Source organism: Manacus candei, unplaced genomic scaffold, assembly GCF_025592945.1.
Source record: "Manacus candei isolate 608988 ecotype Guabito, Panama unplaced genomic scaffold, ASM2559294v1 h1tg000076l, whole genome shotgun sequence".
Classification (NCBI taxonomy): Eukaryota; Metazoa; Chordata; class Aves; order Passeriformes; family Pipridae; genus Manacus; species Manacus candei.
In genome coordinates, this window is record NW_026138124.1 from 4,072,567 (window position 1) to 4,087,944 (window position 15,378).

Genomic DNA, 15,378 nt, shown 5'->3' on the forward strand with positions numbered 1-15,378 from the left:
AGAATTTACTCCTTTGTCATTTGAAGACCAACAACCTAAACAAAAACCAAACCCAATCCCCCAGAGCAGACATGAGTTTTGGAAGGGATACAAATCCTTATGCCCTGGGGACTGTGCTGATCAAGAACAGGAATACTCCACTCACTGACTTCTAAATTTCTTACATTATCAGCAGACTGTAGGGAACAACAGTGACAGATCATGGGCTCAGAAGGACCGGGTCCCATCACTGTCACCACACACGAGAAGGTTTGGGTGTGACACAATCCTTCCAGAATTCACATCTGAAAAAAAGCTTTCATGATTGGAGTTAAATATTTAAAATACAGAATCACAGAATCATTTAGCTTGGAAAAGACCTCCAAGAACATCAAGTCCAAGGCAGTTCATGTATTTTCTCTAGAATGTATGATATGGTTTGTATCTCACACTGACTTTACTCTCAATCTCACACACACATAAATGTTTGATGGCCTAGGACACATGACTGGCTTTAATCATGTTTGGTGAAATCTCCTAATTATACATTTATCCTGGCTGTATAGACCATTGAGTGAGTAATACATGTTTTAATAGGTCTAATTACAGCTTGAAGTTCCTTCTTTTTTAATTAGTTAACAAAAGGAGTTAAGCCCCAGTTCTTTAAAAGATTAGCTGCCAGTGATAAACCTATAATCTGCCAAATATGTGTACAACTGAACCACCAGATTTACTGTCTAAAGGATCATATGATCCCTAAGCTTTGGTTATTAAGTATTTGCATTTGAATGTGGGATAGCTTGTAAGGGTCTCAAAAGAAGCTGAACAGATGCTGCTTTCAGATGAGGGACACATGGACCGATGAGATCCCACAGACAGAGCCAACCCAGCACAAATCCCTGGTGTGGGCACAGCACCAGGACAAGCCACGCTTAGAACTGGTGCTGCTGGTCTGAAAGAAGGACCTTTTATACTGCTACAGCACCTGCACCTGTGTCCTTGTGAGGATGTTGAGTTAAACTCCTACGGATTCTACATTTAGCTTCTGTCAAAGAGGGCTTGGCATCATGAAATTCCATATTCGAGCCGAGTTTTGCCATATTTTCCTTCATTTATCATATACTCATTATGCCAAAACCCAAGAGTATAGAATCAGAAAGAAGATGTGCATAAAGCCATTCCTGGCACTAGGCTGCTAGGATTGCCACACAGAGCCTCAAGGACTCGTGTGTGGAGTGACAATAAACTAAGGAGAAAGCACTGGGATTGATTTAATTTCCCTGAGTTTCTGGAGCAAGCTCAGGTGAGCTGTGCTGTGTTTCTACAGCATCCAGGGTAGCAGGGCAGTCACAAGTGATCAGTAATAAATGTGACACACTGGAGGGGTGAGATGAGCAGAGCAAACCCCACAGGGCTCCAGGCTCTGTTCCAGGGCTGCTCAGCAGTGGTTCCCTTTGACAGGGACACTCATGGGCAAACATTTGCCCTCCCTGAGCACAGCCTGCATTTTCTGCCCAGGCAAACACCTCTCCTTCCACTGCAGTAAGTTTTCCCAGGTGTGGCAGTGCTTTGCAGGATCTAAGTGGTTAGAAATGCCACAGCACACCTTTCACACAGGTAGGAAAAGCTGCCCCATTCCCATGATGTCACCCAGAGCAGGACCACGCTGGGAGTATCGGGGCGGTGACTAAGAGCTTTGGCTCCTGCACACTCACACTGCAAATTCCAGCTCATTAGCTGGGACTCACTGGAAGAGCTGAGCAATGGAATGACACTACAAAAGCAGGGGACATATTTGCTTAACCACCAAACTGCTCCAGTTCCCTCAGCCCTCCCAGGAATGAGGGGGTCACCTTGAAGAATGTCAAAGCTCCCAAGTCAAACAGGGACACCGGCGTAGCATGAGAGACAGGATGACATTAAACAATGATGTTGATGTTTTAAATTCCATTCTGTGTCTGGATGGATGACAAAGGCCACAGCAGAACAGATAAGCCTAAGTACACCTTCCACCTCTGTGCATGCCTAAGGCTTTACAAATTTTGAATATATATATAACCAAGGCACCTGGTGGATATAACTCCTCTCTAACAAAAGGAGAATAAATGTTGTAGAGAGCTACAGAGGGGTTTCATAGTCAGTACTGGTGAGCTGTTCCATATCAATCCTGAAGAACATGTCTTCCTGTCAAATCCAGCCTGGATTTCAAATATTCATTCCAAATTTTGGCCATTGTTTTTTTACTGTCCAGGAACAAAGGAAGATTAATATCTTTATCTTGGTCTACAAGTAATCTTATCCCTCCTGGGAACTGCTATTTAAACTCAGTTAAATCCACAGGGCAGACACCACCTCATTTGCTGTGTCCCTGTTGCACTCACCCTAACCAGGTTTTTCTTCACTCCCTTTCCCTTAAGCCTCCTTGGGATGGGAAGTATAAATATTTGTGTCCAACAAGGGAGGCTTCTCTGACCCAAAGGTCCCCTGAGTTCTGGCAGGCAGGTCACTAATATTGAAGTGAAAATGCCCTGGGCCTTCCTTCAGGTGTCCACATATTTTATATTTTATTCACATGTGTTTATGTGAATAAATGCTTATTTTATATATGTATATGCTGGCTGGAGGTTACAGACGAGACCACTACACAACATCAAGATTTCACAGCAAGCTGCTGAGTTACTAAACCTTAGTATATTTGATTAATCATTTGCTCAAGGGTCAATATTGAAACCCTTTTGCAGTTAGGATGGACTTATGGTACAGCTTTTAAAGCAGGTCTGATTCTCCTGTTCTGATTCCTCTGCAGCCTCCAGTTACACTTTGTCAAAGACTTCCAAACTTCAGCTCATTTGGATGCATTAAGTGTCCCCCTGATTCTCAGCTCCAAACACCTCACCTTTGAACAATTCCCTTTTGGGAAAATTCAGCTGGTACTCGGAGCCCTGCAAGGAGAAGAGAGACTACAGCCAGCAGAAAGAGACCAAAATACATATTTAAATATAGAAATGAGCAAGGGAGATGAAGCAAAGTCCACTCACCTCTCCTTTGATTGTCTCTAGTATTTGTTAATGGCTTTAGCTCTCCCAGGTGGCCTGTTCAGACACACTTAATTGAATGTGGAGGGTTTTATTTGGAAATGCACTTAAGAATCTGGCTGATTAAAGCATCCTTATTGCATGAGATTTTATTATTATTTAATATATAAAAACAACCAATAAAGGCTGTAAGATACTCCTTTTTTCACTCATCAAACCCTTCAATCAGCAACTAAAGTGTTTAACAACTGCATACCCACAGATAGGCTCTGAAGTGAAGCACCTAATTAAGTGCTCTGGAGGAAAAACACAAACCCCAAACCACCCTGGAAGTAGCAAGACTCCCACAGCACTCCCCAGAGCCAGCAGGGAGCTGCTTTGTGCTTTGCAGGGACAAAAATCAGGAGCAAGATTTTTCTGAGCTACTTGCAAATGTCGAAGGTGAAATTTCCCTCCAGCGCTAAAACCGCAGCCTCCAAACTCCAGGTTCCCACCTCTGCCCTCCCTCCAAACCCACCTGAGGGAACCTCCTGGTACTTTCCAGTCGTTTTTGGGTAGCACAAAGAGAGAATGAGTCCAATTCCCATTCTCCATCCCTTAGGAAATGTCATTACAGGACTCTGGGTGATGAGGCAGCTCCACCAGGTCCTGACAGAAACCTCAGCTGAGACAAAGCAGCATCTCAGCTCCCTAATTGAAGGGCTCCTCATCCCATTGACCCGTGGTAAAAATATGACATGACAGGCAAATGGGAGGATTTACATTCTTCACAATTCCTTGGTCATTAATAGTGCATTAATTACAGGGGGCTGGGATGGAATTGGAAGGAAGACACCAGATTGTTTTGCTTATTCATCAGAGCCCCATCCCGTCACTGCTGTAAAACAGACCTCAAAGAAAAAGGCTGATGTTTTTCAATAAATCCCAGGGATCATAAAGAGCCCTGTGTTCCCAGTGCCTGCTGGAACACGGAGTTAAAGCACTTCTTTCCATCCCTGGCTCTGGTGTAAGGCCCAGAGGAGTCCAGGCACTTCACGTGGCTGAAATAGTGGTCATTTATCCCTGTTACAAAACCATTACACACAGCTCAGCCAGAGTGGATCTTCCAAAACTGCTCCCCTGAGAACCTTAACAGTCCTGGGGTGGAAGCAAACTGTTGCTTTTTGTTCCAGATCTGTCGGGTGGGACACACTTACCAGCACTTGCCACAAACATCTCTGGCATTAGGCACTATCACCAACTCCTTCCTGAGATGTGCAAACACAACCATAGCCACAAAAATAGGGACTGGGAGAAATACAGTGTAATTTTGCAAGGCTCTTGACACAGCACAGGTTCAGAAATGCAGCTGGAATATGGGCTGGTAGACACAGAACCAAATATTAATGGGCAGTAACAGGCTACTGTTGTTCCAGCCACAAGCAAAGCCTTGAATCCAAGCAACCAGCTGTGAAGAGATCCCAGATTTTTCAGAACAAACACTTGAAGGCTTTGATACCCAACACTACCAAGATCTCCACCTCCAGTGGAGAATGTGTGAGATCCAACCCCATGGGCTGTCTTGGCTCACACTCTTTGGTTTGGACCAATTCCTAACCCAAAGCTGAGTCAAATCCAACGGACAGGTTGGATTGGAGGTTTTTGGAGAGCACAACCCCATGTCCCTATCCCTGAAACCACTGTAGAACCTGGGGTTTCTTTGGAAAAAGCAACAGCCAGCTGATGAGACACCCAGCTGTGAGTGCTCTGCCTTCACCACAAGCATTTTGAAGGGTAGAACAAGCTTTGAGAGGCTGTGAAGGACACATTTTAATGGAATCCCTCAAGGTTTAAATGAAATGAGCACAAACTTACAGCCCCAGCATCCTTCCCCACGCTGCTGGTTCCGCTGATTCTTGGCATATTTTACTTTGCATATGCTAAACATTCAAGTGCACCAGCAGGTCAGTCCTTTCAGGCAGCTCTGCTGAAGAACCATCCAGATCACTCCAGACTCTGTATTTTTTTGTTCCTGCTTTCTGTTTTCACGCTTCCCTGGCCTGCTGACTCAACCAAGACCCAGAAGCCTCCAAGAACCGTGTGGAAGGCTGACCTTGCAAGATGTTGTCCCACATCTGAGAGATGCCTCACTTTTAGCATCAGATTCCCAGAGAGGAACTGATGCATCTACCAAGTCCTTCCACCCAGGAGCTTCTTCTTATTCATGATCATCTTTGAACAGTTGTCATGTCCCTTTTGGAAGTGTTATTAAATTGACAGGTTTTTGTCATGCTGCAGCTTCATTTTGTTCTCCAACCCCAGCCTGTTTGACAAAATGACAACCCTATTAAACCACACTAAACACATTTGCATGTTTTGTGACTGTCTTCTCCCGAGACTTCGTCAATCATGTTTTCAGACTCCATGATCAGCACCACTCCCAGGGATTTCCAGCTCAAAATCTATTACACAGGGTGGAGATTAGTACTCTAATTCGAGTTATCTGCATTGCAAATGCAGTGTTTTGTGTAGCCTGGGAACTTTATGCATTTAAAAGACATGTCAACACTTCAAAAGACTAATTTAGCACCTGGTACTGTAGGACATTTCCCATCTTCCCACTATTTGCACATGACTCAGAACACAATGGTTCTTTTTCCAGCCTTTATGCAGGACCCAGGAGGCCACAGACTGTGTGGCCATTGGGAAGCACTTACACTTCCTACAGTGACTGATGCTTTTGGACCAGATTTCTGGATCAGCAGGCAACCAGGACAGCCAAAGAAAGGCTCAAATCCATACTTTTGCATCTGAACACAAGCCACTGCCTGAATAACACATTGCCTCTCTCCTGCATCCTGTTTTTCAGGACAATAAGCACAACCTTCAAGAGCCACCAGGGCCCTGCTAAAAGAAAGTTTCCATTTGTTTCCAGGCCTCCCGACGAGCCTAAAACTGGGATGAATGGATTTTTTTCTTTGTCTGTGAGGCATCATTACCAAACCCTCCTGGAGCATCCTGCTTCTTTCCAAGGCAAAAGCCCCAGGAACACAATCCATAAACTGCCTCAGTTATATGCCCCACTAAACACGTGCCAGCTCACAGCCTCCAGACCCATAGTTGAACATCCCAGTGAAGCACGAAGGGACATGTTCTACTCCACCAACTTGGTGCTTTCAGTACACAACTACCTGGAAAGCTTCTTTCCAAAGGATCAGGACCACATGGTGCCACCCAGGCACTGTTTGAAAACCTACATGCAGCACTACTACTTTATTGTTTTCTTTTGTTTTCTTTTTTCTTTTTTTTTTTTTCCCCACCAACTGATTCAATCCCAGACTATTTAAGGAGCGTTTTCCCTTTCTTCCATTCCTTGGATGCCTTGAACAAGGCTGAGCTTAAGATGCTGTTATAATTATTTATAAAACATAATGCTAAAGCATTATAGAGACTTCCAGTAAGACAGGGTTGAAGCAAGAAGACATTTTTTGTGTTCCATCAGCATGCCCTGGGGTTAGGCCTCTGCTGCAGCATGACAAGCAGAACGCACATTTTCACAGACAACACAAGAAGAAGGAATGTTTCCAAGACACACACAGCCTGGAAATAAAATAAATATGCCTTCTTCCCTCTACCTCCTCAGCAAATCAGTGCCAGTGAGAATTCCTGCTCAGGCACAACAAAAGCAGGACAGGTGGGATGTCACAGGCAGGCTTTGCTTCCACACCACCCATTAACTGGCACAGCAACTGAGCTCTCCTACTCTTCAACACAGAGACAATACATTCAGGTTTCTGCATTAAAATGGGGCAAACCTGTAAAGGTCTTTGGCCTATGAAGATCTTCCCTGCACCACAGTCCCCAGCTGCTGTCACCAAGCACTTTCAAGACCTGATGAAACTGCACCAAATGTGTGTTGATTTAAAGAGAAGCAGGGTCTGACTCAATTCCCACAAAAGGTTCCCACAGACTTCCAGAGAAGGAGCTGAATCAGAACCACAATGACAGACCCTGTGATAATGATTTCCACAGTAACCCAGATAACCAACAGCTCTCTGAAACAGGGCAGGCGATTACAGGGGTCCTCACTGAGACCCTCTGCAAATCAGCACTGAGCTTTGGGCCAAATCAGCACTGAGCTTTGGGCCAAATCAGCACTGAGCTTTGGGCCAAATCAGCACTGAGCTTCGAGCCTGATTCTTGACACTGTCCCAGCAAAAAGTCCACCTGCTCTGGAAAATTCCTGAGCCCTGAGGGGCAGGGCTGGCACTTCAGTGCAAGCTCCTGCCTCCATTGCAGCGAGCACATGGCAGTGCAGCTGAGCTCTGGCACTCAGCGAGAGAAACAGCCCCTCTTTCAGCATCCCCGGGGTTTGAGTCAGGTATTGCACGACTTCAAACCAATTTAATGACCTGAAAGGAGGTGGCAGAGGGCAGGAGGCACATTTAGGGACACAGCAGCACATAACTGGGGTGATTTGAGAAGTTTGAGTGGGATGTGGTTGGTGCCAGACTGATCCTGTGTGAGCAAGGTGGGATTTGGGGGGGCTGTATCTTGATTGCTTTCAGGTCCCAGAGGGCAGAACAGAACCAATCCTGTTCCAGACACTCTGCAGGTGGGAAATGCAATGTATGGCAGAGATATTCCTTATGATAGTTCCTTGTAGCTCATTTCTCTCATCACAGGAATAAGCTTCCTGAGTAAGCTTTGGAGCTGTGCTCTGTCTCTCTCCTGCTCATCACCAGCTGTGTTTTCAATAACTCTTCCCAAATGCTTCACAGATACCCAGGCACAGATACTGGATGGAAAAAACCAATGCTCTGAGCACAAAATGCAACATTCCAGTTTCTGATAACACCTACGAAAAGCTGCCTCCTCTCATAGATTGGCTTTTTTGGGGCTGCTGCTCTGAGAACACCTTAATCTGGTTTTCATTTATAGTTTCCCTTGGAAGGGTGACAGGTGCAAAGGGACAAGGTAGGAATATAAAGCAACCAGGAGACAAATACATGACAGTAATTCTGCACTCTGCAACTATTTCATCTATATAAATCTTTTCCCAACTCTTCTGTCCTGGGTCAGCAAAATCTGAGGGAACAATGAGGACCCAAGATCCAAGAGTTCAAATAATTATGCTTGTCTGTGCAAGAGATGTTGTTCTTGCAGGAAAAGAGTTTCCCACATAGTATTTGGAATCAGCTGTGCTGAAGATTAGAGCAGACTTGACAGATGCCCAGTATCCCTTAAGAACAGCTCAGTCAGTCCTTCATTATTAAATGAATAAGCAATAGTGTGTTTTTTCTTACTGTACACCTCATATAATCCATACTAAAAAATGCAAGGTAGTAAAACTTATAAGAGAGTAGCATGGGAAGGAGCAGCAGGAGCCTTCCTGCTGGAGAGGGGTCAAAGAAATAGTGCCTTTCAATTCCCATAGAAACCCTCACACTTTCTTGTCTGGGGCACATGGATTTTGTTGTCTTGTCTAGTCCTGGCTGCAGCTGGAGACTAAAGCAGCCATGAGGGAGTGCATCACAGCAGAACTGCTGCAGGAACCTGACAATTCCTACACCCAAAGATCTTTGGAGATCTCAGCCCCATCTCCAGCAGGTGGAGGTACATCCAGACTTGAGGGAGGTCCATCTCTTCTGATGGACAACATCTCGTGCAGGTCTAGTGACAGCACGAGGGGAAATGGCCTCAAGTTGTACCAGGGAGGTTTAGGCTGGATAGCAGGAAAAAAATCTTCACAGAAAGGGTTGTCAGGCACTGGCACAGGCTGCCCAGGGCAGGAACAGAGTCACCATCCCTGGAAGCATTGAAAAAACGTGTGGATGTCACAGCTGGGGACGTGGGTTAGCAGTGAACATGGTGGTGGTGCTGGGTTGATGGTTGGACTTGATGATCTCAGAGGGCTTTTCTAAACTTAACAATTCTTTAATTCTTAAGGGGGCTGTAGGAATTATCTTTCTTCAAACCATCTGCTTTCAGACATATGGGAGAGGAGCATGAGGCAGAATCAGTCCATAAAGAATTCCACTCTGCAGTGTGGAGCAGAGATGAGAGCCCATATCCTTTCCCTCTTCTGGGACTTCAGAGCCACCTAACCCAGCACAGCACCTCCTTCACCTGGTGCCTGCTGACCCCAGTCCCCCCAGCACAGCAGCTCTCCTGGAGCTCTGATAACCAGGGAGAAGATGCACAGGTTGCATCTCTCACCTCAGAGAGCAGGGGCAGAGCAGGCTGCAGGTACCAGGCAGTGCAGGGGGGGTATAACTGCAGCCCTGACTCACCTGGGAGCTGACACCTCTGGCTGGCAGAGCAGCAGCACTGGAGCTCTGCATCACCCACCTCATCTCCTCTCTGCTCAGAGAGACACAGGGGATATTGTTTTTCCTGAGCAGTCTGGCAAAGGGTAAAGAAATCCAAATGCTGGTCTGCAGGGTTCCAGTGCCACATCAAAGGCTGGCAAAGCACAGCAGAGCCAACCAACAGCTCTGGCCACGAAGAGCCCGTGGTAGCTCCAGCACCACTTCAGCAGCAGCCACAGGACCTGTCAGGAGCTGCCTGAGCTGCACTGAACACACGTGGTGACTGCTCAGAGCTCTGGGAGAACCCCTTGTGCCTCCTTTCTAAAAGAGAGCTCTGCTCCAAAATAATAGGATGGAAGAGTGGGATATAAACATTCCAGTAATTCATGGTGACTTCAAAGAAAACACCCAGTGCCCTCCTTACACACAAAAGGACAGCCTGGGGATTTTGGTGTTGTTTGCTTCTGTTTTTCAAACTGTGGATTTATCTCAGCACAGGCACAGGAGTCTATTTTATGTTACAACTTCTGCCAGGGCACTTAAGACTAAAGGCTTTTTTTCCCCCTTGGAGTGAATCATTGTGTGTAGGGGGGTGGCTGGTTTATGTTTATGTTTCTTAAAATTAACCCAGCTAACCAATTGTTCCACACTGCACGTCATTTGTTGCTTCTCTTTTAGGTTCCCCTCGAAAGACAAGCTTTGGAAATAAAAATACATCTGGCAAGTCTGAAAGACAGGACATGAGCAAGCACTGCAGGCTAAGTGGAATTCCACAGTGGACTATTTGCTTCCTCTTTCAGAGATAAATCAAAAGGAAAGGAAAAGAAAACAACACTAGAAGAAATACCTATCCAGGCTCACTTGCAGTGGGAGCATAAAGGCCTTATCCTGTTAACTATATCAACATCTGAACAGAAATATCTACCAAGAATGGAAGGATTCAAAAGCACATTCCTGGTTTACCTTGGTTTGCCATTTCCCAACTTTCTGGCATGTGGAGCTCTAGCAAACCCACGTTCCCACAGCCTGCTCTGGCTGGTTTTGAGGCACCCTGGGTGTCCCAACCTCACAGAGCATCCCTCCTGAGCAGAAGCCTTTGCTCATGGGTAAACCAGCAACCCTTTGACTCAGAAATGTGCAGGTGAAAGTGCCCAAATTCGTGTGCTGGCAGGGGCAGGACTGATTAAAAGGCAGCTGTTTGTACTTCCAAAATACAAATTTAGACATATACATACTTTACTGATGTTTCTATAAATGGAGTTAATCTAGAGGTATGTCTAAATATGTACCAACTTTACCTAATTTTAGGTTAATTAACAAGTTTGTTAATGATTTCTTGATGGAACTTTTATTTTAGGAAGTGCTAAACAGTGTTATAGAGTGGAAAGGAGGGCTCACATCTTTTTTTCTACAGAAGAATTCTGCACTAACATAAATGATCACATTATTTGACAGAATAAAAGGTGACCTTTTCCATATTGTCTCAGCCTTGTTACTTCTGATGATATTCTTCAGTTACATTTGCCACGAGCTATTTTTATCCATGGAACCAGGTGTATTTATGGAATTACTCTGTGATACAGTGCTTATTTGGTTTCTTATTTTGATTTCTTTTAAATGTAATGTAAGACCTCATGAACAGTAACCAAACTTACAAACATCTAATTGTCCTGTTTCTATTTTGCTGTTTTCTCTATCACCTCCTATATACTCTGGAACAACCCTTAATTTTGACCTGATTTTCATTTTTTTCCTTTTGAGAGCCTATTATTTAGTAGTTGCCAGCAGATGAGAGATTCATTCTTCATTTATTTGATGGCCCTTATTCCATGTTAAGAACCAAGAGATGTTTGATAATAAATAACTAAGGATATTTTAATAATGCAGTGCTCTCTAGCAACTACATGTCTGCACAGCACATACACCCAATTCCTGATTTACCTGGCAGTTTTCAGTGACTCTTTTTAAACCAAACAGCATAAAACAGCATTTAGACAGTACTTTAGCTGCACTGTTGTTAAACTCCAATCCTTTTGTGCTGGTTTTGGCTGGGATGGAGTTGATTTTGTCCCCAGCAGCTCTGTGGGGCCATGGTTTGGATTTGTGCTGAGAACAGTGTTGGTAACACAGGGATGTTTTCAGGTGCCTACACAGAGTCAGGGTCTGTTCTGCTCCTCATGCCCCAATGAGGGGCTGGGGGGCACCAGGAACTGGGGGGCACAGTCAGGACAGGTGACCCAAGGGATACTCCAGAGCCCATGGGAAGGCAGCAGGACAGATAATAATTAACATGTCCTTTGCTGTGCACTTGTTTGCACAATGAATTACAAATACTGTACATATTTACTCACATAATATAACAGCATTTCTGTTGGTTTCCTTTAGCGTCCAAATTTTAGCCAGGAACCAATATTACCAACAGGCTGCCAAAAACCTTTACAAATTGGGTGCCTTCAGAGTTCAGCAGCTCTGCAGCTGCTTTGTGCCTTTGTTAAGCTGTCTCTTCCCATTTAGCCTCCAAATTTGAGCTATGTGGCTGTGTGTTCTATCTAATTACACACTGACAGGAGGCAGGAGGCACCAGCCACTGTCCAAATTTGAAGAAAGACAATCCCTGAAGACAGTTTGCTGTTTATACTGAATGGCTTCTGTTTCTCACCTAACTCAGGATTTTTGGTGTTGCCACATCAATGCTGTGCAGTTTTTCAATGGGCTCAGCCTCTGCCAACTTGCTTCTTCCAGCACTGTTTTCATGTGGGCTTGGATGGGAGCACTCCTCTACTCACAGTGGTTTTATTTGTGCCAGCAAAGAGGTTTTGACATTTCAGCTCCCAACCCTCCTCCCTGACAAACACACACAGCCTTAAAGGAGAAAAGGAAAAAATGTGAGAGAATAGCCACTGTTCTGCTCCCTGAATGAATCCCAGAGGACAAAGATCAGGAGAGATGCCCAGTAAGTCAATACAGGAGGAAAAAAGCTGCAGCAGCTCTTCCCTGCCCCTTTTTCTCATCACTGTGTCAGGAATTCACCTTGTTCAACGTAGCATGACCTCCCCACTAGAGACCAGGCCTCCAACATGAATTGGGAAGGATGCTATGGGAAGTTGGGATTATTCTTATGACCTTAGTCAACTGCTGGAGCCACTGGGTAAAGTACATCCTTACAGCAGCTGCAAAGTTCTCCATCCTCTCCTGGAGTCGATTACAAGAGCTGAGCATGAGACCTCTGGATTAATAGCTAAGTCTTCAGGTGGAGTTCAGGATCCCAGGAAAATCAGGATGGGATTTTTCTAAGTATTAGGCTGGTTTCTATCAAAATGGTAGTTTGGGTCCAGAGTTAGTGCTGATGCAAATCCAGCATGAATTGACACAGGCCTGGCTATTTTGATTTTGTCTCTCTTATGGCATCCAAAACATTGGGGTTTGGATTCCAAACATAATCCAGCTTTAAAAGCATTATTCTCCCTTTCTTTGGCTAACAGTATGCACTTGAGCTCCTGTATACAAACAACCCTATATATTAATATTCATTATATATATTAATAGATATTATATATATTAATTATACAGATTAATCCCTGAACTACTTCAGGTATTAAGCCCGAAATCCTTAAACTGAAATTCAACTCTGAAAACATCAGTCCAGTTCCAGTGTCCCCCTACTTCCAGCTGTGGGACCATGTCCACTGCAGAGAGGTTGAGGAAAACCTGAGCATGATGTATGTCCATAACACGAGAAGTGTTTATAAGCAAGTTATCAGTTCTTTCACAGATGCTTCTCTCTCTGGGCTCTGATCACAGCTGCTGTTGCAGTATGTTATGAGAGACATTTAAAGAATAAAAAAAAAAAAAAGGGAAAAAAAGAAAGAAAGAAACCAAAAAATGCCTCACTGTTTTATATGAGAGGTTCTCTTCCTCTGGAAAGGATGCTTCCTGGTCAGCTATAAACCAGAATAATTTACTGAGTTAAAGGCTTCCACATTTGGCCACCATGCATTTTGCTCTGGAAATGAAGCATCAGCCAATCCAAGGTGAAAGCCAGACCTACATGTAAGAGCCACTGCCTGCTTTGGGTGGGAATTGTCTTTTATTAGAACCTGCAGAGCCCGTGGGTGGGCAGGAGGAACCAGGGTGGGGAGGTTCAGTCCCAGGTTGTCACTCTTTAGGTGTGACCACAATCCCTGGAACGCAGCTGGGCAGAAAGGATGAGGAACGTCCCTCCCTCCCTGGGGGAACCAGGCTGAGGATGCCAGGAGCTGTGATTTGTCTCTCCAGGAATGTTGCCACCTGCAGCAATTAAATCTCCTCTGTAATATGATTTAAAGGAGAGGATATTTTCCCCCAGAAACCGCCAGATCATTGTTTCCTCTGAGTGGCTGTGACAGACAGGAAAAGGGATGCAGGGAGGAGTCCTGGGGCTGTCCTGGGAGCAGCAGAGGAGCTGTGCAGAGCTTGGCAAAATTAAGTGAGCCTGACAACTCCACCATCAGCTCCCCAGATATACCCATCAGCCAGTGTTAAAGGAGCTGAAACTACATCTAATCTCTGTGTTATCATCCACCTTCTCTGCCTTTGTGGACAGGAGCCAAAGTCCACGTGTAAAACCACTGCTGGCTGCATTTTGTTATTCCACAACCACGAGCAGACTTCCCAAAAAAAACCTCCAATGGCTTCTGTTACACATCAGAAGACAAAAGAACCACTTACAGCCCTGGGTTTCTTTTCCCAGGACTTCTGTAGAGCCTTTTTAAAGCTTCTCTAGGATCTCCCTCAAAACAAAGCCCTTATGTCAACAGAAACTCTTGCTCGGATACGCTTCATCTGTTATTTTTTATGAATGTGCACGATCAAAGAACAGCAGCTTTCACAGTTAAGCAAACACAGTTACACAGAGCACACTTCACCCACAAAAGGTCAGCTGCAGCAACATGCTGAATGTTAAACACACACCAGGGGGACACGTTCCCCTCGAGCGCTCCGGGACCGGGAGTTTTTCAGGAACGCACCGTCCGCCTTTTCAGGACACAACGTGCCTTTGCAAGGGATCTTACCTGTTCAGTGATGAAGGAGCTCGAAAAAGTGACAGCTGACCAAAAGAAGATCCCACAGCTGAGGATGATCTTCCTGTTGAAACGGTCACCGAGGTAACCAAAGATCGGCGCCGCCACCATGAAACTGCAGATGAAAACTGCACGGGAGAGAAAGAGGGAAGAAACGTTTAATAAACATCAGACCGAGAACATGAAAACTAATTTTCTGCAAACCAAATCCTCCAGAGAGCAGTTCCATTTCATTAGACATTCTGCAGCCCTGCCTCACGGAGCTGCACGGGCTGATGGGCTTTCAGAAGTCGGTGTTTCCTTAATCAAACAGATCTTTCATTCCCAGAGAAACTTTGGATCCATGAACTCGTATTACTTGAAAGCACCACCCCCTGGGAGTCCACTGTGAGCTCAGGAGCTGGGGATGGGCGAAACCAGGACAGAATAAATCAAGAGCTTCTGCCTAAACCTTACTGAGAAGGTGAAGTGGAGGTTGGAAGGAGTTTCAAGCAACGAGAAAACAAGTCAAGGGCTCCCTGTTGGCTCTTGCAGCAGAGACCTGAGAGAAATGGGCTACAGACACTGAGGTTCTTTCATCCTTCCAAGCAGTATTTTAAAGAAACCATGAAAGAGTGAGGGATACCAGTAAACACCACTGGCACCCCACTGGCACCAGCCCTGTAGTTAAAAACTCCCATCTCTTCATTAGGTCCTTTTGCCAACACTGAGCTTGTATCCAAACCCATCACTGAGCAACAAAGGAATGGCCTCAGCTGAAGGACTACAAGTTCACCTTTTCCCTTTGCTTCCCCCCAAAAAAATCCCCAAAGCATAAACCCAGGATCTTCTGTCATGTAGGAATGAGGCTCTTGACACAGTGACCTCTGCAACATCACCTCAATTCAGAGTTCACTCCTCCAGCCCAGCTCAAAACAACCTGACCACTGACCCCCCTGAGAACACCTGAAAGGGGGCACTCACACCATATTCCTGATTCATTTGCAACTTGGCAGGTTTTAAGCTGATTTATAC

The 15,378-nt window shown here is 45.1% G+C and overlaps 1 protein-coding gene across 3 annotated transcripts in view; it reads right to left on the reverse strand.

Moving 5' to 3' along the window:
- Positions 1–15,378, reverse strand: part of SPNS2 (SPNS lysolipid transporter 2, sphingosine-1-phosphate) — a 133,445-nt gene that overhangs the window by 55,547 nt on the left and 62,520 nt on the right. For all 3 annotated transcript variants that reach the window (XM_051809309.1, XM_051809311.1, XM_051809310.1), the window contains one exon: positions 14,356–14,492. In XM_051809309.1, coding sequence (XP_051665269.1) covers positions 14,356–14,492 — 137 coding nt within the window. The remainder of the gene's footprint in view (positions 1–14,355; positions 14,493–15,378) is intronic.